Genomic DNA, 21,931 nt, shown 5'->3' with positions numbered 1-21,931 from the left:
CTGGTTGCATGGTACTGACCTTGTGCTGCTAGACTACCATGGCAAGGACAAAGCAAACTTCCAAGAGGAATGTTGGTGACAAGCCTGGCAGAGTCTCTCTGGTCAATTTACAAGCCAAGGAGCAACAAGCTGCCCAGGCTGCCAATGCCAATGCCATCAGGGCTCCACTTCAAGTCAAGAAGAGGAGGATAAGGAATTCTGTGAGTTTACTCTTTCCTCTGATCATGATATTCACATCTTCTTTCAGTTCTGTCTCATGTGTAGGGATGGGGGCACTTTATGGGAGTGTGATGTCATGGGCTGCTGGAGGGTGGTCTGCAACAAGTGTCTGGTGGTTCCAGAGGATTCCCTTCAACAGATCACCCAGCCTGGTGTCTCCTTTAGGTATATTCACCCACCACCCTATTTCATCACCTCAAGTCCTTTTGTTTCTCCTCAGGTGTGTCAGTTGTCATTGGAAGAGGACCAGACATGGAACTCCTCAGCCCTACTATGTAGGTTCATCCAAACTTCCCCCATACAACCTAACTCCAAATACAGGGCTTCTATCTGGGTGATGAGCATGTCCTCAGCAAGCCCCCTGCTGTCATGGGCACATTCCAGCATGCCACCACCTCTGAAGTGGCTACCCTTTCCACAACCATCATCCACCTTCACCTGGATGGCTTGACCCTGGACCCTGACCCAGTCCATATCATCCAATCCATGATACAAGGGTATTTCAAACAAGAGGGCACTTACAATTTTGCACAGTTGCCTTATGACTTGGGAACTCAGGAGTCTAGGGCTGCCTATGAAACTGCAGCTGAAGTGCTCTCTTCCTTCCTGGCCCCATATGGAAGGGTGGTTCTCTTCTTCACTACCCACAGTGAAGAACAAAGTGGGGATCTCTTTGCTGGAAGTAGGGATGGGCAGGTATTTGTCTCAAGGGTCTTTGAGGTGAGTCACCATTTCTCAATCTTTACTCTCACCTCACCATCTCCAGGTTTTAGAGGCTCTCCTCACACCCCTCTCCAAGATTGTTGAGGGAGGTGACCTCATCTTCCTGGTGTGTGGATATCTGGTCAAGCATCAGGAGAGTTTCCAAGACTTCAAGTCAGCCATGAACCAGTAAGTGTCCTCTCCATCTGAGCACTTATTTATCACTCATCACCATTCCAGCTTCAAGCCAAGGTCAATGCTCCTCTTTGATGCAGACAGGTTACTCCCTGTCAACACCATTCCTTTCCTCATGAGTGTTTTGGACCTTACCATCATCCAAAGCTTTCAACAGATGGATAAGACAGTCAAGGCTGCTCCCAAGGACTGTGGGGTGCTGGGTAGACACTCAAATATCATCCTCATGTTTTGGGGGTCTCAAGGAGGGAGGGTATTGGTGGAAAGGTACATTTGGACTGACAAGTTCATCAAACCTTGGGGTCAGAACTTGCCTGCTCAATGCCCTCAGTGTGGGAGCATGCAAGAATGGCTGGCTGCTAGTGCTGATTCAACTTATTCCTATCAGTGCCAGTATCCTGATTGTGGGAAGGACTTGGAGGGGGCTGCATTGCCACCCAAAACTTATACCATTTCTATGCCTCAAGGAGCCAAAAAATTACTAGATGGAAAACAGTCATCTGCATGGTTGGTAGAAATTTTGTAAAATACATATACCTCCACAGTACATAAAAGATGGACTGTTTATAAATAATGAATCCAATGATATGGCCCATACTGCAAGAATGTCCCATCTTTCCTAAGAAAATATGTTGAAAATTATAGAAGAAACAGATCCTTGTTTATTCTGGAGGTTTCACAGCTGATATGCATATATAATTTTGTATGTCTGCTGCATGCTTTGCTGATGCTGGGTTAGACTTAAGTGAGGTTAGGGAGCTCACCCATGAAATGGTGATGTTGGCCAACACCCCTTCTAGGGAGCTCCCTCATGCTGAGGCTAGGTCAGCCACTACCACTTCCAGGGGGCTGACACCACTTCTAGGGAGCTCACCCATGAAGTGGTGATGTTGGCTGACACCCCTTCTAGGGAGCTCCCTCATGCTGAGGCTAGGTCAGCTGCTACCACTTCCAGGGGGCTGGGCCATGCTTAGGTGATGTCAACTGACACCACTTCTAGGGGGCACCCCCATGCTGAGGCTGCATCAGCTGATACCACTTCCAGGGGGCTCCCTCATGCTGAGGCTAGGCTGGCCAGCACCCCTCTCAGGGGGCTCACCCATCCAGGGTAGGTTGGCTGATGCCACCTTTAGGCAGTCCCATGAGCTGTGGCTGACTCACTTTCAGGGCCATCAGCTGACATCGGTTAGTCCCACTTTCAGGGTGAATGTACACTTCAGGTGTCCCAGCTTCAGGACTTTGGTTGACTGAATTATGTGCACTAATATCATTTAATAGAGTCACAACATAAGATCAGGCCCTTTAGTAGTATTATTTATATTGTTGCAACATATGGACAGGCCCATCCACAGTAAGATGTACCTCTGACAAAACATAAAGACTGGCCTGTCAGTAATCTCATGTATAGCATTACAACATATGGACAGGCCCAGCCCCAGTAAGGTGTGCCCTGTCAAAACATAAAGATGGGCCCATTGGTGGTATTGTTTAATAGTGTCACAACATATGGATGGGCCCTTCAGTAGTATTATCTATATTGTCACAACATATGGACAGGCCCATCCACAGTAAGATGCACCTCTGATGAAACATAAAGATGGGCCCATCAGTAATGTTGTTTAATAGTATCACAATATAATCATGGGTCCTTCAGTAGTATTATTTATATTGTTGCAACATATGGACAGGCCCATCAGTAATATTGTTTAATAGCATCACAACATAAGGACAGGCCCTTCAGTAGTATCATGTACCATGGCTCAAAAAACTGACCACATGTTTGTATGTTTTACATTAGTTATGACTCAATGCAATAACCCCTAACCCTAGCCCTAAACCATGAGTGTATGAAATAGGGTACTTACTCTTGGCTTTCTATTGGTCCATGAATTGAGTGATTTGGATAGGAATTGATAGAATAGCAGCCATTTGAAAATGACATGTCATGTGGTCAGTTTTTTGACTTTAGTTTTGATCACATAATTTTGAGTTTAACAAAGTTTAAAATGCTGTGAGGTGCTTACTAATGCTTACATGGTATATCACATGATCTATTTGATGATTTGTCATCATACAAACAATGCCAAACAATGAATTGGGACCATCAAGGCTCCCTCTTCTACCCCAACTCATGAAACCATCCTCCTGGTCCATCTGAGCCATTTTCTCAGAGTAATCCCCATAAATATTGGTGCCCACTACAGTAATGTCATCAGGGTATATGTCCAACACAATCAAACCCTTAAAAAATCTGCTTTCAGTCATCCCTGTGCTGTTTCCCCCACCCATACCTGACATGTTCTGCAACTAATCAGTACTGAGATGAGCCACTGTATGTTGGAGCTGGTCAGATTCTTTACTGGTAACCCTAACATGACCTTTGGAATTGTGTGCCAAAGATCATCCCACTGGAACATCCAATGCACAGGAGGACAACAGACAATGGAACCAGTCCACATCAGACCAGTGCAATATGGCCACTGCATACCCCAAGCCAGCTGGTAAGTGGTATCCAATGACAATGAATATTGCTGATAGAATTGTGTCAGACAATCATGCCAATGATGGTGGCAATTCAACTGCAAGGAAGCCCAAGCCCAAGCCAAGAATCAGATCCAATGGTCAGTTTCCATGCACCCTTGGTTAATCCTCTCATTACAGCATTCTACAGCAGCCCAGAATGATAAGATGGTCATATCACCTAATGATCATAGGTATACATCCATAACACAATTACACATGCTTATCTATGTCAGGAGTTGATCCAGTGGGTAGGAATTTGAATGCCAGGCCTAGAGGCTGTGCAATGGACAGGGAAGATTGACTGTTGGATCAAGCAGAAGAGGATGGTGTGGCTCATTGCCCAGAGTGGAACTGTAGGCCCCCATGGCAGCCAGATGATAATTATCCTACTCCAACCATGAGGAGGCAAAGGTAGAATTGAGGCCAGTACCTAATGTTTTCCTGTAGACTGGCGACAACTATATATAGTGCACAGTGCAAGAATCGCTAGTGAATTACCAGCCCCATAGCTACCATGTACCATAACCCACTGTCACAATCTAATCATGGCCAATTTGTGCACTTCTCCAATTCCATTCAACATAATGTTCATTGAAATGAGTTAAATATACAAATTAAAGCTGGTCTGGTTTAAGACAGTAGCCTACACCTGCTGGCTCTTCCTCCTGAAGATCTGCTAACTGTTGCCAGAAGCTGGTAAGCATGGCATGCTGCTCAACTGTGATCACCACTCCCTGGTTGCATCCACCAGGGTATTGGCATAATACCTATATGCAGTGATCAGATTGGCATCATGTGCAGCATTGATGTCTGGCTGACACACCCCACTCCTAGCCATGATACTGGAGATCTGCCTTGACATTTGAACTGGTAGACATGTTTAGCTATGGTTGTGTAGGAACTTCTGGACTTACACTCAGTTTGTGGAGTATCAACTCCTGGCAGTATGGTGAACTCCTGGGAGACTGTGAAAAGCTCTGAATGTGACAATGGGATTGGCACTGGTGATGGGGATCTAGCCAGCAGTATTGATGTGGAACTGAATGATGCAGGAGCATCTGAAAGGTCCATAGGTTGATGAGGACCAGGGAAATTGCTGCTGGGCAATGTGAATGTTGTTGGGCTGGGAACTGGGATAGGATTGTGACAGGCTGGTGACACAGAGGGAGTTAAGGACCAAAATTGGGGCTCATGCAATAGGATGAATGGTCATGATGATTGGCCAGCTGCTTGAGTTGGGTAGATGTAAGCTGATGATCTTGTAGCAGCAGGTGACTGAAATGCTAGTTCTTGTAAAGGACTGAATGGTGGGGATTGAAATGGTGGGGGCAACCCCCAAGGCAGCTCATGCAATGGAGTACCTGGGGCAACAGGCAGTGGTGATTTGTCCCATGCCAGCTCAAGTAATGGGGTGCTGTCAGAGAGGCATGTTGATATGGAGTCCCAAGGAGGCTCAACCAATGGGCTGCTAGAGGAGGGAGATGGTGCCAATGACTCCCATGCTGGCTCTATCAAAGGTGATCTGGGTGAACCAGAGGACTGGAAGGGGGGTTCCAGTCCAGTTGTGCATGTTGTTTGAGCCAGGGACAGCTTGAAAGGTGGCTCACATAATGGGGATGATGGCATGTCTGGCAGGTCATCTTCAGTAAACATTTCCTCATCCTCATCAAGAGATGCAAGCTGCTGCATATCATGGCATGACAGAATTACTGCACACAGTCATTAGAAGTAATGGTCCTTGGACTGGTTGACTTACAAAGTTTATCTGGACTGCCAGAACTGAATCTAACATTTCTGGGAGCCATATGAAAGTTCAAAATGTTGTAGGCACTGTGGGGATTACACCAATGTTTGAGAATGATTTCAGTACCAGTGATAAGATTGTATTACACAATATTTTTTCACCAGTCATCTTGCAGGATGTGCAAGTGCATACATAATGGAAATGGGCACTTAGTGGAATGACTGTCAACTGCCATACATTACTCCCACCAAAATATGTTTGATGGTTAAACCAGTACATTGAATATTGCAAATCACAGCATCACCAGAGTGAGCATTTGTATTGTGCTTATGTAAGCCTGTTGAATGGTGTATGCTAGCCAGTGAATTCACCACACCACTCAAGCACCCACCACCTGCACACCAAAGCTTTAACAGCACTATGTCTACTGCCAACACCAGCACCTTCATCCCAGCACAATTGACTGACAACATCCAGCCAGTCATCACTGCTGAAAATGCCAAGCAGATGGTTGAGGAGGCTGCCAGGGTTACAATGCAGGCACTGAGAGGCCTTCAGGGCCAGGATGCTAAGCACTGGGGAAAAGCAGCTCAGCTTGTGTTGGCCCAGCTGGTAAGTGAAATTGCAGCCATGATATCTGTTCCTGACATCTATGTAGGGAATGGTCCACACAGTTGTTGAACATCTACCCCCAGCATTCAAGATCCCTCTGCATCTTATTGCTATCAATATGCACATGGTTGACCCAGCAACAATCTTTGCCACACAGATGTGGCCACCTTTCAACCAGATGATGATGGCACAAGAGGCTGACTGTGAAGGATCATGCATGGTATCACCTTCATCACCAGCCTAAGTCTCACCCATATTACAGGGTCATGGAGGAGCTTACTGGGCCTTCATTGAGGGCTGAGCACCAGGCACAGCTGGTGGATAAGGGGAAGGGGAAAGAGTTGGGTACAGATGAGGCTCAAGGGATTCAGCTTCTGGGTGAGCACTAATTCTGAGGATGGCAATTGGGTAGACCACTGATATGGGATCCTGAAGATGCACCCACAGACACTACAGCTAGGACCACTGGAGTTGTGATGCAGAAGCCAGGACATGAGGAGGATCAGAACAGGGAGAAGGCACAGGGCTGTAGCCAGTCAAGATGTGGCCAGCCAGCAGCCAAGCCTGTTGATGCCAGTGATCACACCAGTAGAGGCCTGGAGCTGGTCAAGGAGACCAACAAAGAAGGTGAAACCAGCAGTCAACAAGGATGTGCAGGACTGGCAAGACATCAACAACCCTCCTGAGTCCTGAGAGGTAGTGCCAGAAGCTGAGCAGTGTGTGAGATGCTGGGACAGGAGTTGGCCCTGTACAGTGCTAGCTGGCAGGGCATGCTGGCAATGCCACTGTACCAAATACTCATGCAGCTTGTTCAAGGGGAGGGGAGACAAGTCCGAGATGCAGCAAAAAGCCTCCCATTCAAGGCCTCACTGGCAACAATCCCCAGAAGACACCACTGGCCTTCCCACCACTTCAACACTTGCTGCACCAGCTCCATCAACTGGTCAACAAGCCAAACATCAAAGGGCACCAAGCTGAAATCAATCTGCTAGTCCATCCAAAGTAACAAGCCACATTATTTGTCTCCTGGCCCATGGACTGGCTGCCCCAGTAAGTTATTCACAGTCCTATATTTTTGGCTAATTGGTTGAACTGATATTTCTATTGAGTAGTGGAAATTATTACTCCATCATGGCTGTCCCAGTCACAGTCTTGTGCAAGAAGCATTGCAACAGACCCACCCATCACTCTAGCACCAACTACTACAACTGGTGCTGATGATCCATGCCATTGTGACAAGTATCAGAAGAGGTTACCATCCTCAAGTGGGAGAATGCTGACATGAGGCAGGAGATAGAAGTAACCCATACTGAGCTTGCCACTCTCCATCAGGTGGTAGATGCCATCCATAATCACCTATTCCCAGCCCCAGACATGCTTAACCATCCTCTGGTCCCATTTCACACTACTTCCAATCCTACACTGGTACCTCACATGCTGGTCATGGTGGAACTTGGCACTGCCACTGGTGTTGTAGAGGTTCAATCATCCCAAAGCGGCTCAAGACAGGAGTCCACTGAACCCCCCCCCTGGCTTCATTCAAGGGAGGTGCTGGCTTGGAAGTACCTCCTTTGAATGTCAAACCTGTGCATGGACCTGCTGGAGGTCCAGCAATCTCTATTACTCCACCACCACCAGCAGTTGGATCAGCACCTGGACAGGAAGGTAGGATGGAGGTCAACTAACATTAATGTACATGTCATTTCACAATCCATTCATGTTTTTTTGTCTTTGTACTTGTACTTTGTTAGCTGCAGCAATATATTCTATATTGTCAAAATGTGATCTCCAGGAAGAAGTAGCTACCCCTGCTAGTAGTTGTTACTGTATGATTCAGATACTAGAAACCAATCTAGTATGGTGATGTCTGTACCAAGGCTGTGGTGTGACAAGCACTAAGGGCCAATGGAGTCATGGTTCACCTAGATGATTGAATGATGACTGGCCAGCATAACTCAATTGTTTTTGCTGTATAGCATGATGGTGACTTTCATGGTATTGTTCTGGCTTGCTGGAGGCCATAAGGCATTGAATTCACAGTTTAAATGTACTGGGTAGTTGGCTAGTCTTCTGGTCATTATCAGAGCCACCATTGTGGTAATACATGCATCTCTGGCATGGTATTGGTACCAGTATGTACATACACTGTGGACCAGCTCCTGGGAGGTCAGGCAGGTCAGGCATGGTATGGTATAATTTCTGGGCAAGCCTCCATGGATGACTTGGTGCTGGGACAGCTTGACTGATGGCCTCATGGCATTGGGGATGTGCCAGAACTCGTTGCAATGGCGCCAGGACACCCTGCATGATGGCCTCATGGCATTGGGGATATGGTGGAATACATGGAACCAGTGCCAGGGTGGCTTCCATGGCATTGGTGTTGTGCCAGAACACATTACAATGGTGCCAGAATGGCCTGCATGATGGCCTCATGGCATTGGGGATGTACCAGCACTCATTACAAAGGTGCCAGGATGATGGACCCATGGCATTATGGATATGCTGGAATACATGGAACTGGTGCCAGGCTGGCCTCCATGGCATTGGTCCAGTGCCAGTACACATTACAATGGTGCCAGAATGGCCTGCACAATAGGCCTCATGGTATTGGGGATGTGCTGGAACACATGGCATAGGTTCTGGGACAGCTTCCATGGCATTGGTGTTGTGCTGGAACACATTCCAATGGTGCTGGGATGGCCTGCATGATGGCCTCATGGCATTGGGGATGTGCTGGAATGCATGGACCTGGTTCCAGTGCCAGCTCACAATATATCAGTGCCAGGACAGCTTCCATGATGGCCCCATGGCAGTGGCAATGTGCCAGAGCATGTGGCATTGGTGCCAGCATGGCATTGGCATTGTGCTGATTCACATTAAATCAGTGCTGGCCAGGATGGCTTCCATGGCATTAGTCCTGGGTTGGTGTTGGCCTGGCTCACATTGCATTGGTGCTGGGACACCTTGAATAGCATTGGTATTGGGTCTGCCCACATGGAATCAATTCCAGGACAGCCAGCATGGCATTGGTGTTGTGCTAGCCTGCATGGCATTGGTATTGGGCCTGTTCATATTGCATTGGTGTTGGCCCAGCTCACATGGCATTCATCCCAGGATGGCCTGCATGGCATTGGTGGTGGGCTGCCCCACATGGTAGTGTTGCCAGGATGGCTAGCATGGCATTGGTGTTGGGCCAGCTTGCATGACAGTGTTGCCAGGGGTGAACTCAGGGGCTGAGCCCATCCATACCTTCTGGGGACACCCAACTCTGGGCTCACCTGGGACTACTCATATTTCAGTGGCTACACCCTAATCCCACAGCTGGCTTGTACCCCATGATGACAATTCTAACCTCTGCCCAGCCATTCTCCATAATGACTCCTACTCTTGGGCTCAGCTGTATGCTATGGTGACACTCATTTATTGGGCTCTCCCATAGTCCATGATGACACTTACTCCCCAGCCTGCTTGTAACTGACAATGACAATTCAAACCACAGTTGCACCATTCCTCATGACAACATTTCCTCTCAGGCTCAGCTGTACTACATGGTGACACTCATCAGTTGGGCTCTCCCATACTACAAGGTGACAATAGGTTCATGGCTCTCATGTAACACATGTGCACAAGCCATACATGGGCTCAACCTCCACTGGCCCATCACTGATGGCCAATTGCCAGCCTCTGCTGACTGTCTCATATGGCCTAACCAGGTGCATGGGCTCATGGGGAGGCAAACTGTGTGGTAGGTGATTGTCACACAGAAGTCTGGTTTGAGTGTCAAGCAGTTGGGAAGGAACTGCTGCAATGGCCTCAAGAATAAGATCCCAGACTGCCTGCATCACCTGAGATTGGTCATCCAAAGCTGCTCATTTGATCATAGCAGCCTCTACCAATTCTGCCATTCTGCCAAGCTTCTCTGTTCCATGCTGAAGATAAGAGGAGAGATTGTCTAGAAGCAAAGTGTAATAGTCTCCTCTAGCTCTGGTATCATGTTTAGTCTTATAAACCTGTCATGATGACAAGCCGAGACAATGTACAGAGACATAAACCAGCCTGGGTGTCTTTGAACCCTCAACTCCAAGCCTGCTGCTCAACCAAAACTGATGGCAGCATCCGGATCACCAACTGCGTCAGTTTTGTGGAACTGGCACAGAGACAGACAATGGACGAGTGCAGGGATGATGACTGATGTAGGGACGAAGCGCCATGCGCATTGTGCACAAGTACCCGATCCGAGTCGGCGCTTGAGATAAGCTGGAGTTCGTGTCACGTGCGGCAGACATCGACGCGGCGGCAGCCAGGCCGGAAGTTAGCTGCCTGTCCGACTTTACACACCTTCTCTAAAGTGATGTAGTCAAGCTCCTTGATGTCCCCATCGCCGACACGGCGCTTACTTGACTCTGTGTAGCTAATACACCAGGGCACGGAAGCTGTAAGTTGGCTCTGTGTCTTCCAAGCGTATTCTTACTCATCGTCATATGATTTCATAATAGAGTCTACAAGGCGTATCTCAGGGATTCTGAGTGGCGACAGAAAGCGAAGCACGCCGATCATGACACTTGCTCGACGGCAGAGGACATGGCTCCAATGTTACTCAAGTATCAATTCAATAAGCGCTATTGACATCCATCCCTCGATGCGCCACTCACTCGACAACGAGTAGCTGGAGAAGCCCATGCATTGATGTGATGCCTACAGTACGTCCCTTCTGCGTCTATCAACTTTATTTTAGTCCGAGCACGTAGTATTCCTCGCAGGTCTGATGTGAACATGCCTGGAATCAGAATGGTGGGTGTGCTGGGCCTGGAGTGGGTCGACGGGAAATCAGTGCGAGTCTTACTTCCGGGAGGGTCAGAGGTTATGGTGAGCCAGGATTCCGATGCAACTGATGGCATTGGCCCCGATCGTTGCGAAGATGCTGCGCTTGCAGAATTCAGGTGTCGAGCGAGGTAAGGGTTTCTATAGGGAAAAGCATTGAGTTCACTCGAATCATTCCACTGTAGACGATCTGTTGAATATGATCAGCATCGAAATAGGCAAAGATGCACATCGTGAACATCATTCATGGCGACCTGACAACTTTGAATATGATACTCTGCAGGGGGGACAAGGACTTGGTCTGTTACGCCACAGTGACATTGTTCAAGTTCACTTACTTGCGTACCAGGTGCTGATCGACTTTGGGCTCGCTTACCATTCTTCGCTGGTGGAGGACAAAGCGGTAGACCTCTATGTCCTCGAACATGCTTTCGCATCAACGCATCCAGACGCAGAGCCGCTCTTCAACTCAGTTCTCGCTTCATACGAGAAACACCTCGGAAAGCACTGGTCCGTAATCAAGAAACAGTTGGATGACGGCGAGTCATATTCCCTACAGTGCCACCTTTGTTTCTCTGACTAACAACCCCTAGTTCGCCTCAGAGGTAGAAAATGCAGTACGGTAGGTTAATTCTGGGTCATAAAGGAAACCTATAATCTATTAGGACCTCGGTATTTTGTTTTGTCTTCCCATCTGCCTTCGCACCGGCAGTATTTTCAAATCCCTTTAGCATAGGGGTAGTGGCATGTGCCATCGATAGAGTGGGTTGCAATGACTGGGGTATCGATGGCGCATGTCACTGCCCCTATGCTCCTACCCGAGTTCGAGAGCCCGAGACAGTACAGTGCTCAAGATTTCTTATGCATCGCAAGAACTCAACCGGTGGCAATGGTGGGTGCATGCGATCTGTATTATATTCCTTGCCGGCCTTCCTGTTATCATGAAGTTTTTCTGGCCCACGTTCATGCTGGTCGTAGGTACATTGACTACTTGAGCGTAGGGTACACTTCGATGGGACCGCTCTCCACTCCGTCTCTCCGATATTGCTTTCTTTGCAAGCGCCGCATCCACCACTTTTAGACTCTACAACCTCTACATTCGGCAATGTTACTGGTACGCCAGGATCACCCTAGCGGCAATGGCGAGAGCATTCCCATCTTGCTCCCGGGAAGGGACTACTTCATTTTCGGGAAGGTGGCTCTCAATGTTTGGGAGCTACAAGCCATCACAAGTCCAACATCTCATAGATCTTCACACTAACTATTGTTATGATTTACACCCACCTGTCAGCCACCTACCTCCTCCTATAATCCCCACTTTGGAGGCCAGACGACATGCTTCTGCCTTCGTTACACTAGACATTCTCTATGGCCTCGCCATGTTTATAGCCAACGTCCAGAGGCCTCTGCCACATTCAGCGGTGCCCGCACTAGCAGCTGTCATTGTAAACCGACATGATGACCAGTTGGCCGGAGGAATACTCGGATCCAGCAGGTATATGGCGTCCTATTAGGTGGATGACGACTGCCACGAGGCGAAGGAATTGGACTTCCAAGAGACGAAGCTAGATGATGCTAGCGGATGTGCTTTGATCGTCTGCTGTATATATGTGATTCGAATTTTGTGTCCCCAATTTGCCTATACCATCACTACGACGTGCTAGCACAGTACCCGGCAGTTACTTTCTTTATTCCCATGGCACTTACTATCGCGATGACATTGTGGACCACGCCTTCGTATATCAGATATCGGATCGTGGTCATCGGAAGCGCGCAGACTCGACGCTTCGCCCAGGTTCCAACTTGCTCAAATCATGTAGATAACCCATCACAGCAGAATTCGATGGCTTTCCTCACGCCTTGCATGAGGGTTTTCCTTGTCGTTTCCGACTCCGCAGACATCGCGTCCAGTCTATTTCTTCAAGGTCATTTCCCTCGACGTTTTTTTACTGTGATTTGTGCTTCGCATAGAAAACACTAAGAATTCACTCGCCAACATCAATGTGATAGGACCTCCTGATGCGCGCACGACATCATGGACTATATCGACTGAACTTGTCTCTCAATAACACCAGTCCTCTTTGTTGCGACTCACTTTACCTGCTACGACACTCCAGATCCGTTGGACTTGCTACTATGGAGATGCACATGTCGTGCCTTCTGGACAGCTGTGGGGGTCCTTGAACGTACAGCGTTCAAGATTTCCTGTGCTTCGCGAGGAATATCAAAACGGCAGCGAGGGTCGCTGCATGTGATCTTTATCATATTCCTTCTTGGTCATCCTACTATCATGAATTTCTTCTTGCCCGTGTTGACATAGGTGGTAAGTGCATGCATTGAACTTATTCATCTACAATTATGCTGGGACGCCATAGTTGATGGAGAGAAACTCATGCTCATCACCGAGCGGGCCCCAAAGAATAATAGTATACGGGTGGTGTTTTCGAACGGTGGAGTTGCACAAGATACGATCACCGTTGTGCGAGCCCTGTACGTCGTGCTTCTCCAGCCCAGGTATATTGCAAATGATGGCTAATGCTTTCGATCTCTCCGTCTAGGGAGGACCACGAGTATTGGCAGCGGGCTGATCAAATTCCCGTATGCAGGGGGACACTTCGATGGCGCGACCATTCACCCCACCTCTTGGACATTGTTTCGATTTCTGGCACCGCATCCGCAGCGTTCAAATACTACAACTGTCACGTTCGCCAATGTTATTGGCACGCTAGGGTCATTCTGGGTTCGATAGCGAAGGTATTCCCATCTTGCTCTAAGGAGGGAACTATTTCGTTCTCGAAGAGGAGATTTGCGATATTTGGAGGCCACAAGCTGTCCCAGGTACAACTCCGTGTGGACCTTCATGATATTTACCGTCAGGACGCATGCGCCTCTCTACCTCCTGCGCGCCCTCCGTTTATCGTCACACCTGATTCTCTCCAGGCCATCAGCTCGGCTATAGCTGGATGCCTTGAGACATCTTTGGCACAGATAGTCTGGCTTCAGCCCGCTGCTGGCGTCGTCAATGGCTGCTGTGACCGAACGCTAGGACGTGAGCCCAACACCGCTGGCGGATGGACCTGAAGGCTGTAACGGTGGGATGAATATCTTAAAAGCAAAAATTGGGGATGTCAAATGTCGAATAGTCTTCTCAGGTCTTGTTTTAGCCCTCCTCGTACACGGCTTTTGGGAGTGAATCTTTGCCCACAAGTATATAACTTGCGTAGTGACTCTGACTCCTGTACAGTGTATTCTGGATAACCACAGCAGTTCGTACTGTTTTTGAATGAAGCGCATTGAAGCCGGGCCTAATGGGTAAAATGGAAAGGGTCGGAGAGACTTGGGAGTGACGTCATTTCTTTGGATCGGGTGTTGGACTTCTCCCTGAGCACGGTCTATGGATACCCCCGACGTTTACTTTCTCGAGCCCTCAGAGCTTCACAGGACAATATTTCACTGACTGTTAGGTTAAATGCCGCTGGAATGTTCAAGCACTAGCAAGTCATTTCTTCAGTCGATCAATGGTGTTTAGGACCAGTAGGTACACAGCTATGAGTTAGAAATTATAGACAATGCCTTAGAGAGCAGCTAGATAGAATCCACGCAATAACAAGTGTTGTGACCTCGCTTTCCACGATACTTCCTGTATCTATCGGGCAAGAAACGATAAGACAATACGACCCGATCCGCTTACACTCGTTATGCGGCAACTTCGTCAGTAGAAGCGCATGGAATAGTTGCCGCAGCTGTGCAAGCTTGTACGGAGTGCCATACGCATTGTCACATGCACGGTATCCGATCCGAGTCGTGCGCGTGAGATAAGCTTGTCACGTGCGGGGGAAGCGGCCACAGCCGGGCCGGAAGTTAGTTGCCTGTCTGACTTTACACACGTCTCTAATAGCCATGCCGTCAACCTCCTTGAGCTCCCCATCCCCGACACAGCGCTTACTTGGCTCTGCGCAGCTGATACACCAGGGCGCGGAAGCAGTAAGTTGGCTCTCCGCGTCTTCCGAACGTATTCTTACCCATCGTCCTATGATTTCGTGATAGAAAGTCTACAAGGCGTATCTCAGGGATCCCGAGTTGCGACAGAACACGAAGCACGCCGATCATGACACTTGTTCGATGGCAGAGGATGCGGCTCCAGTATTACTCAAATATCGGTTCAATAAGCGCTATCGACACCCGTCCCTCGATGCGTCGCTCACTCGACAACGAGTAGCTGGAGAAGCCCGCGCGTTGATGCGATGCCTACGGTACGTCCCTTCGGTGTCTATCAACTTTATTTTCGTCTGAGCACGTAGTATTCCTTCAGATCTGGTGTGAACGTGCCCGGAATCAGAATGGTCGATGCGGCCGAGGGTGTGTTGGGCCTGGAGTGGGTCGATGGTAAATCAGTGCGAGTCTTACTTCCGGGAGGGTCAGAGGTTATGGAGGCCCAGGATTCCGATACAACTGATGGCGTTGGCCGTGATCGTTGTGAAGATGCTGCGCTTGCAGAATTCGGTGTCGAGCGAGGTAAGGGTTTCTATAGGAAAAGCGTTGCGTTTACTCGAATCATTCCATCGTAGACGATCTGTTGAGTATGATCGGCGTCGAAATAGCAAAGATGCACATCGCGGACATCATTCATGGCGACCTGACCACTTCGAATATGATGCTCCGCAGGGGGGAGAAGGACCTGGTCTGTTACGCCGCCGTGATATCGGTCAAGTTCACTTACTTGCGTACCAGGTACTGATCGACTTTGGGCTCGCTTACCATTCTTCGCTGGTGGAGGACAAAGCGGTAGACCTCTATGTACTCGAACGCGCTTTCGCATCAACGCATCCAGACGCGGAGCCGCTCTTCAACTCAGTTCTCGCTTCATACGAGACACATCTCGGAAAGCACTGGTCCGCAATCAAGAAACGGTTGGATGACGGTGAGTCATACTCCCTGTGGCGCTACCTATGTTTCTCTGACTGACAACCACTAGTTCGCCTCAGAGGTAGAAAACGCAGTATGGTAGGTTAATTCTGGGTGATAAAGGAAACCTGTAATCTATTAGGACCTCGGTGTTTGTTTTGTCTTCCCATCTGCGTTCGCACCAGCAGTATTTTCAGAGCCTTTTTTCTGTCGCACGGAAATCTTCAAGGCATGCGCAATATGTACTTGTATGTGTAACTCACACTGTCACGGCCGGGCGACGGTAGTGGGTCTGAGTCAGTGATAATAAGCGTGGACGTGGTTAGGTTTGGAATCAACTGATTAGGCAAGTCCTCGTTTCGCGTTTCGCGTTTTGCATGAATCCAGCCAGCGCATGAAGTCTGATTAGGTGGAGAGCGACCGTGCCATCAAGATAGCTGTTTTATTTCTACGGTACGCTGTATGTCACGCTCAGTTCTCTGATGGTATGTATAAGTGCTCTGACAAGCTATACGTCAAATACCATGCAGCTCGAGTGTGACTTGCTACACCCTCGCGAGTGGTCGCATCTCGTGCTTACCCTCGTCTTTCCTTATAATTCTTCTTCATACACAAAACCATGCACAACACGCCACCCCTGCTCTCGTCGGACGTGCGTGGGCTCGACCCTCCGACCAACCTACTCAAACCACGATCCCTCAGTGTTCCGAACAGAACCACACACCCATTGCTTATATGGTGATCTTTCGCGTTCCTCTGAAATTACCCCCATCCATATCTCTCCAGTGGGTCCAGTTTCCTCCCACTGCATCACAGTCCCGTTCGATCGCGTCACTGATCAGTATGCATGTCTCACGCCGATGTCATCTCCGTCCGGCCGATCTCCTGATCTGCATCTGTAGATTGACCAATGTAAATGGGAGTTTCTTCTAAACCGATCTCAGTCCCAATACAACGATGTTTACTTGGTAGGTGGATGACTCGATTCGATCTGTGTACTCCGAGGTGTTCGGCATCGTGTCTCCCAGACCTTGAATCTGTGGATGTGATGGAATAGGTAAGACGTCCGTCGATTCAAAGGCAGGGCACAAAACCCCCAGCGAACTGGCCACTGATAGCTTCTGATAAAGCTGACAAGCCAAACTTGCTGCAAAATTTCAAGAACCAGAGATATGTGATAGTGGTTGGTTTCGGTTTCTGACCTTCGCTACTTGATACAATACACGTCAGTTCAACACGAGGCAAATGGTGAGACACACTACCCAACCGCACCTCCGGTCTACACCGACCTATTTTGACTGCCTTGCAGTACTGTTGAAGGCCTCACGTGCTCGAAAGCATCTTTTCGGCGTCTGGTTGACCAGAACGATTCGGCATCAAATGGAAATATAGCAACGCTCTATGACGCCATGCACTGAACTGACCGCTACTCCCGCGATCTCGTTCATCGGACGCACGCGGACTTGAACAGAGCTGTGCAGTATGGAGGAAAGAAAGGAATTGCATACCTTCTGATTGATGCGCGACGTAAATTTGGCAAGCAGGTCACAACATGTAATGAAAATGCAAGCGTGGGGAAATGAGCGGTTGGTGAAAACAACAAGCCGGCGCCGCTTGCAGGTCTAAAGAGCCCGGGGCGTAGGAATTAAAATCGGTTTGAGACGGATCACGACTTTCTCCGGTGGAGGTTGAGAGAGAAGTAAGAGATGTGGACGGCTCACAATGTTTACCGGAATCCCTCCTCCGCAGCGTCAGTGTCTTGGATATCCACGCGTGGCATGCGTTGCACCTGTGCACCTGTATCATGATTGTATATTGCATTTGTTCACTCCTTACTTACAAAGTTACCTTCCGTCGCGGCCTGACCCTTTGATTCCCTGCACAAAGCACCGTCCGACATGGCCACACTCGCAAGGGTCGAACGCCCATAAAAATCGAGGTCACTTTAAAAACTGGAATGGAGTAAGGGATAGTGGGTGTAAACCGGCTTCGACCTATTTGGATTTGGTCTGAGACGTCGTACCACGTTTTCCCATTACCTATGAACTTCCAACTAAGGCAAAGGTTTGTTGAATTACTCGTGCAGCCGGAACTTCCTGGCTAAGCTTGTCAGCGAAAACTGCACATTGGTAGCGGCTTCTTTGACCGAGGTCCGCAACTTGTCTAACGTACCCAACACCTTGTGGTTGCGCAAATCATGCAGAACGACCGACAGCCGAAGTGCCCCACTTGGACCTGTACAATCATGGATATGAATGCGAACGTTGACCCCCTCAGATAACTTCACAGGTTCTTGGTATATGCCCGTCCCTATATAGAACATAGTGTCATTTATCGATCCAGCTGCCTGTAAGGACTCCCACTTCTATTGCCTGCCTTTGGTTGGGTTGTCGTCTGAGTCCTAAAAACGGCATTCGTGTGCTCGGCTAAGATTGGAGAACAAGAGGGGAGAAGTGTGCAGCAAACTGGAGACCAGAGACGGCAAACACGAGCACGAAAACCAAATTGGGTGTATGTGCAATTGCTGGAGGGGAAATTCATACTGGATTGTCAAGAGCTAAATCTGCGAGCTTCCGTTCGCAGGGATAGGCCTTTCCAGTGTACCACAATTCAATGACGACGCATCTAGTGTAAGTTAGACGCAATATTTGGCACGAGTACTCATTGTGCTCACCGCTTGATCGATCAATTAACCAAATTCAAATCCGAGGCTTACCTACTAATCCCGACAACAGTCTCGAAGAAAGGTAGATCCGAGATGAATGACCCGGCCCTTAAAACTTCCTGTATACATTGGGGTTTAAATTCAGATGTCACTGACGGGGCGGAGACGAGTCACCTCTAGACAGGAACTTGATACTTGAAGGTACAGCGTAGGCAGACACACCCGGTCGTTCGGTTCCGCAGGTACGTGGAGATACCACAACGAGAGACCAGTGGGGACACCCTATCAGTACTAAACGAATGGATGTCGACGAACAGAGAGTCGCAGAATAACGAGGCGAGAATTGTGGACGTCCTATTGAAAACGAAACAGAAGCGTCAGTTAAACGTTTGTGGCAAACGACCGAATCAATATATCAAGATCTGAGTCGGTTAACTCACAACTAGTTGGGGTTTTCGAGTTGGAAATGTAGAAATGCTATGTCGACCTTCTGCCCGCGTCGACAGAATCGACGTCTGCAGGGATCCAAAACAAACTACCAAGGAACCCAAGTAGGGTAATACACTCGTCGTCTATCGAATCCCGAACATGATTTCTCTCGAATCTGACTAACATCGCAATCAAGAATTCCGTTCGGAGTGGTGGTGCCGGCGTTCTTAGTGGCGGGTATGGTTATTTCAAGCGATGGGGACGCTGGCGAGGCAATGGTGAACACGCAAGTAAGCAGAGGAGGGATTATGTGGGGATCGAAGACGTGGAGAGGTGGATGAGAGGGAACGCAGTGGAAGACGTCGAGGGAAATGATCTTGAAGAAATAGACCGGAAGCGATGCCTGAGGAGTCGAACACGAAGGGAGGAAAGCCATTGAATTCTGCTGTGATGGATTATCTACACAGTTTGAGCAAGTTACAACTTAGGCGGAGACGGTCGAGTCCGCACGCTTCTGATGACCGGGATCCGATACACGAAGATGTGGTGCACAATGTCGTCGCGATCATGACGCTAGGACGGACTAGTCGTGTGCCATTCAAGCTATTTGGGTACCTACACAATCATGTACAGAAAAATAGAATAGTCAGGGCCATAGCAACGAAAAACTATCACTGCTGGGTGCCATGCCAGCATGACGTAGTGATGGTATTAGCAAATTGCGTACACGAAATTCGAATCACATATTTACAGCACACGATCAAAGCTCATTCGCTAGTATCATCTAGTTAAGTCTCTTGAAAGTCCAATTCCATCGCATCGGCACGGTCGTCATCCACCTAATGCGACTCCATATACCTGCTGGATCCGAGTATTCATCAGGCCAACTGGTCATTGCGTCGGTTTACAATGACAACCGCTAGTTGGGGCAACGCTGAATGGGGCAGAGGCCTCTGAAAGTTGGCTATAAACTCGGCGAGGCCATGGAGAATGTTTGGTGTGACGGAGAGAGAAGCATGCCATCCAGCCTCCATGGTAGGGATCATAGGAGGTAGGTGGCCAGCAGGTGGGTGTAAATCACGACAGTAGTTAGTGTGAGGATCTACGAGAAGTTGGACATGTGATGGCTTGTAGCTCCCGAACGTTGAGAGCCATCTTTTGAAAACGACGTAGTCCCTTCCCGGGAGCAAGATGGGAATGCTTTCGCCATTGCCGCTAGGGTGATCCTGGCATACCAATAACATTGCCGAACATAGAGATTGTAGTGTTTAAAAGTGGTGGATGCGGCGCTTGCAAAGAAAGCAATGTCGAAGAGACGAGGTGGAGAGAAGTCCCATCGAAGTTTACCCCTCAGTACAGGATCTTGACCGGCCCTTTTCCAGTATTCATGGTGCTCCCTTCGTGGGGATATTAGAAAGGTCAGTCGCTGAAGCAGGTCAGTAGAGTTGGATATACCTGGCTCGCACGACTGTGATAGTGTCCCATGCGACTCCGCCATTCGAGGACATCACTTGCATACTATTGTTACTCGGGCTGCGCTCGATGGTGACCATGAGCCTCTCTCCTGTCAACACAACATCAGGGCACGATCATACTCGAGCAGTCAGTGTACTTACGACCAACATGAATGTGGACAAGAAGGAATTCGTGACAGCAGGAAGACCAGGAAGGAGTGTAATATAGATCACATCCACCGACCATTGCCGCCAGCTGAGTTCTCGCGGTGCGTAGGAAATCTTGAACACTGTATTGTCTCGAGCTCTCGAGCTCGCGCAGGAGCATAGTGGTAGTGGCATGTGCCATCGATAGAGTGGGTCGCAATGACTGGGGCCGGTTCTGCGAGAAGATTCAGGGGATACCATTGCACTAGTTATATAGAAAGTCTGGTATGACGAAGGCACATCAGGAAAATAACACTTTAGCACGAGAAATTCGCAGTGGCGGTGAAGGGCACCTGCCTCATCCGGCGGGCGTGGGTACTTGCCCCGAACGGTCGCTCAGGCTTGCACAGAGCCCCGGTGACGTCATGCTGTCACGCCCCTCGGCAAGCTGGCCGCATCGGCACGTCCTCCGCGGCGGTCCGACCCATTTGGCAATTTCGTGATTGCCGTATGAGGCAACCGTCGTTGTCTGCATTCGATCGCAACCGATGGTATATATTGGAGGGAAGGGCTGCCAGCCCATGCAATTTATGTTAGTAAATGGCAATTGCCATCTCTTGATTGATGAACTTTCAAGCTTCGTGTAGAGAACATGTATTATGGAGAATGTGTAGGTAGAGTATCTACCACATCTGCAAATGTAAGTGAGGTCTAAGAGACTCTTAGAGCCCCCATTTAGCAAGTAGTACAAGTGCTGTCTAAGTTGTGATGTAAAGTGATGTTCTTTGCTCTTCATTAGATTATCACACAATGCGGTGATGTATCAGATATGCTATTGCTTGTCTGATTGGTACATGACATTATCTAACACTATCAAAGATGTGATAACATGTTAAGGAGCTTCTATCATCTCCTTTCCTTGTGCAATCAAATCATTCACCAACATGGTGTAGTCCAGAAGTTCAGTTCCCTGCAAGTTCATAATATGACGGGTTATACTTTGATGTATAGCATGATTGTCCTTGAGACTGAATTCAAGTGCCAAAAACATTCTGCTGGAATATTCTCTGAGTGCCAGTCACAAGGCCATGCCTGCAAGGGCAATCACCACTTTGAGGTCCCTTCACTCAGTGTCAACAAACCTACAATACTGCTTCTCTCCCCACAGGAGATTGAGGATGAGTTGTACAAGTGCAGGGTGGCCAAAGGGAACTACAGTGATGCTGTCACTGGCTGCACACTTAAGATGATTGAGTACACACATCAAACAGAGAAAGGATTTGTACCATTTTAGGTTCATCTAGCCATGTGAAATCTTTGAGGAGGTATGGGATCTGGTCTTTGCATAGCTGCACCTCTTCACCGTGCCTTTGTACTGGAACTGTGAGGCCGTAGAGTGGTAATGCCAGGATGTGCACAGCACTCCTGAAGTCAGAGCATATGTTTGTCTCGCTCATTATGTTGGTTCTTAACCAGTTGCCTGCAGCAGCTGTCAGATTGTCAACAGCAATGTTC

At 48.6% G+C, this 21,931-nt stretch overlaps 8 protein-coding genes across 8 annotated transcripts; 5 read left to right on the top strand and 3 right to left on the bottom strand.

Moving 5' to 3' along the window:
- Positions 1–38: 38 nt before the first annotated feature.
- Positions 39–1,642, top strand: F5J12DRAFT_784932 (uncharacterized protein; the record flags this gene model as incomplete). The annotated part of the gene is made up of 5 exons (XM_051743138.1): positions 39–200; positions 248–439; positions 541–939; positions 986–1,110; positions 1,162–1,642. The coding sequence occupies 5 exons, from the start codon at positions 39–41 to the stop codon at positions 1,640–1,642; spliced, it is 1,359 nt and encodes a 452-aa protein (XP_051597197.1).
- Positions 1,643–4,253: 2,611 nt separating this feature from the next.
- On the bottom strand, positions 4,254–5,431 carry F5J12DRAFT_784931 (uncharacterized protein; the record flags this gene model as incomplete). Its single annotated transcript, XM_051743137.1, has 5 exons — positions 4,254–4,406; positions 4,463–4,506; positions 4,554–4,769; positions 5,001–5,322; positions 5,396–5,431. The coding sequence occupies 5 exons, from the start codon at positions 5,429–5,431 to the stop codon at positions 4,254–4,256; spliced, it is 771 nt and encodes a 256-aa protein (XP_051597196.1).
- A 372-nt stretch (positions 5,432–5,803) lies between these two features.
- F5J12DRAFT_784930 (uncharacterized protein) lies at positions 5,804–7,570 on the top strand (the record flags this gene model as incomplete). The annotated part of the gene is given in 7 exon segments (XM_051743136.1): positions 5,804–5,995; positions 6,042–6,215; positions 6,235–6,373; positions 6,431–6,622; positions 6,802–6,938; positions 6,988–7,045; positions 7,236–7,570. The coding sequence occupies 7 exon segments, from the start codon at positions 5,804–5,806 to the stop codon at positions 7,568–7,570; spliced, it is 1,227 nt and encodes a 408-aa protein (XP_051597195.1).
- Positions 7,571–10,204: 2,634 nt separating this feature from the next.
- F5J12DRAFT_849814 (uncharacterized protein) lies at positions 10,205–11,545 on the top strand (the record flags this gene model as incomplete). Its single annotated transcript, XM_051746483.1, has 8 exons — positions 10,205–10,221; positions 10,358–10,402; positions 10,492–10,596; positions 10,756–10,904; positions 10,936–10,937; positions 11,035–11,115; positions 11,166–11,355; positions 11,410–11,545. The coding sequence occupies 8 exons, from the start codon at positions 10,205–10,207 to the stop codon at positions 11,445–11,447; spliced, it is 627 nt and encodes a 208-aa protein (XP_051597194.1). The 3' UTR covers positions 11,448–11,545.
- Positions 11,546–12,809: 1,264 nt separating this feature from the next.
- On the top strand, positions 12,810–14,170 carry F5J12DRAFT_849807 (uncharacterized protein). Its single transcript, XM_051746482.1, has 4 exons — positions 12,810–12,992; positions 13,053–13,136; positions 13,192–13,253; positions 13,379–14,170. Exons 1-4 carry the CDS (start codon positions 12,965–12,967, stop codon positions 13,895–13,897), a joined length of 693 nt encoding a protein of 230 aa, XP_051597193.1. The 5' UTR covers positions 12,810–12,964; the 3' UTR covers positions 13,898–14,170.
- A 546-nt stretch (positions 14,171–14,716) lies between these two features.
- F5J12DRAFT_724886 (kinase-like domain-containing protein) lies at positions 14,717–15,829 on the top strand (the record flags this gene model as incomplete). The annotated part of the gene is made up of 6 exons (XM_051741575.1): positions 14,717–14,800; positions 14,864–15,069; positions 15,129–15,331; positions 15,385–15,497; positions 15,548–15,737; positions 15,792–15,829. The coding sequence occupies 6 exons, from the start codon at positions 14,717–14,719 to the stop codon at positions 15,827–15,829; spliced, it is 834 nt and encodes a 277-aa protein (XP_051597192.1).
- Positions 15,830–19,237: 3,408 nt separating this feature from the next.
- On the bottom strand, positions 19,238–20,358 carry F5J12DRAFT_849778 (uncharacterized protein). The gene is made up of 3 exons (XM_051746481.1): positions 20,271–20,358; positions 19,982–20,212; positions 19,238–19,949 (listed from the first exon to the last, which is right to left on the bottom strand). Exons 1-3 carry the CDS (start codon positions 20,321–20,323, stop codon positions 19,694–19,696), a joined length of 540 nt encoding a protein of 179 aa, XP_051597191.1. The 5' UTR covers positions 20,324–20,358; the 3' UTR covers positions 19,238–19,693.
- Positions 20,359–21,247: 889 nt separating this feature from the next.
- Positions 21,248–21,898, bottom strand: F5J12DRAFT_849765 (uncharacterized protein). The gene is made up of 3 exons (XM_051746480.1): positions 21,563–21,898; positions 21,499–21,526; positions 21,248–21,471 (listed from the first exon to the last, which is right to left on the bottom strand). The coding sequence occupies exons 1-3, from the start codon at positions 21,714–21,716 to the stop codon at positions 21,309–21,311; spliced, it is 345 nt and encodes a 114-aa protein (XP_051597190.1). The 5' UTR covers positions 21,717–21,898; the 3' UTR covers positions 21,248–21,308.
- Between the last annotated feature and the right edge of the window lie 33 nt (positions 21,899–21,931).

This window comes from Pisolithus orientalis (assembly GCF_024613125.1).
Source record: "Pisolithus orientalis strain OTSU chromosome Unknown F5J12scaffold_31, whole genome shotgun sequence".
In the NCBI taxonomy this organism is placed as follows: Eukaryota; Fungi; Basidiomycota; class Agaricomycetes; order Boletales; family Pisolithaceae; genus Pisolithus; species Pisolithus orientalis.
Note: the sequence above shows the minus strand (reverse complement) of the source record. Positions and strands in the feature narration are given on the sequence as shown.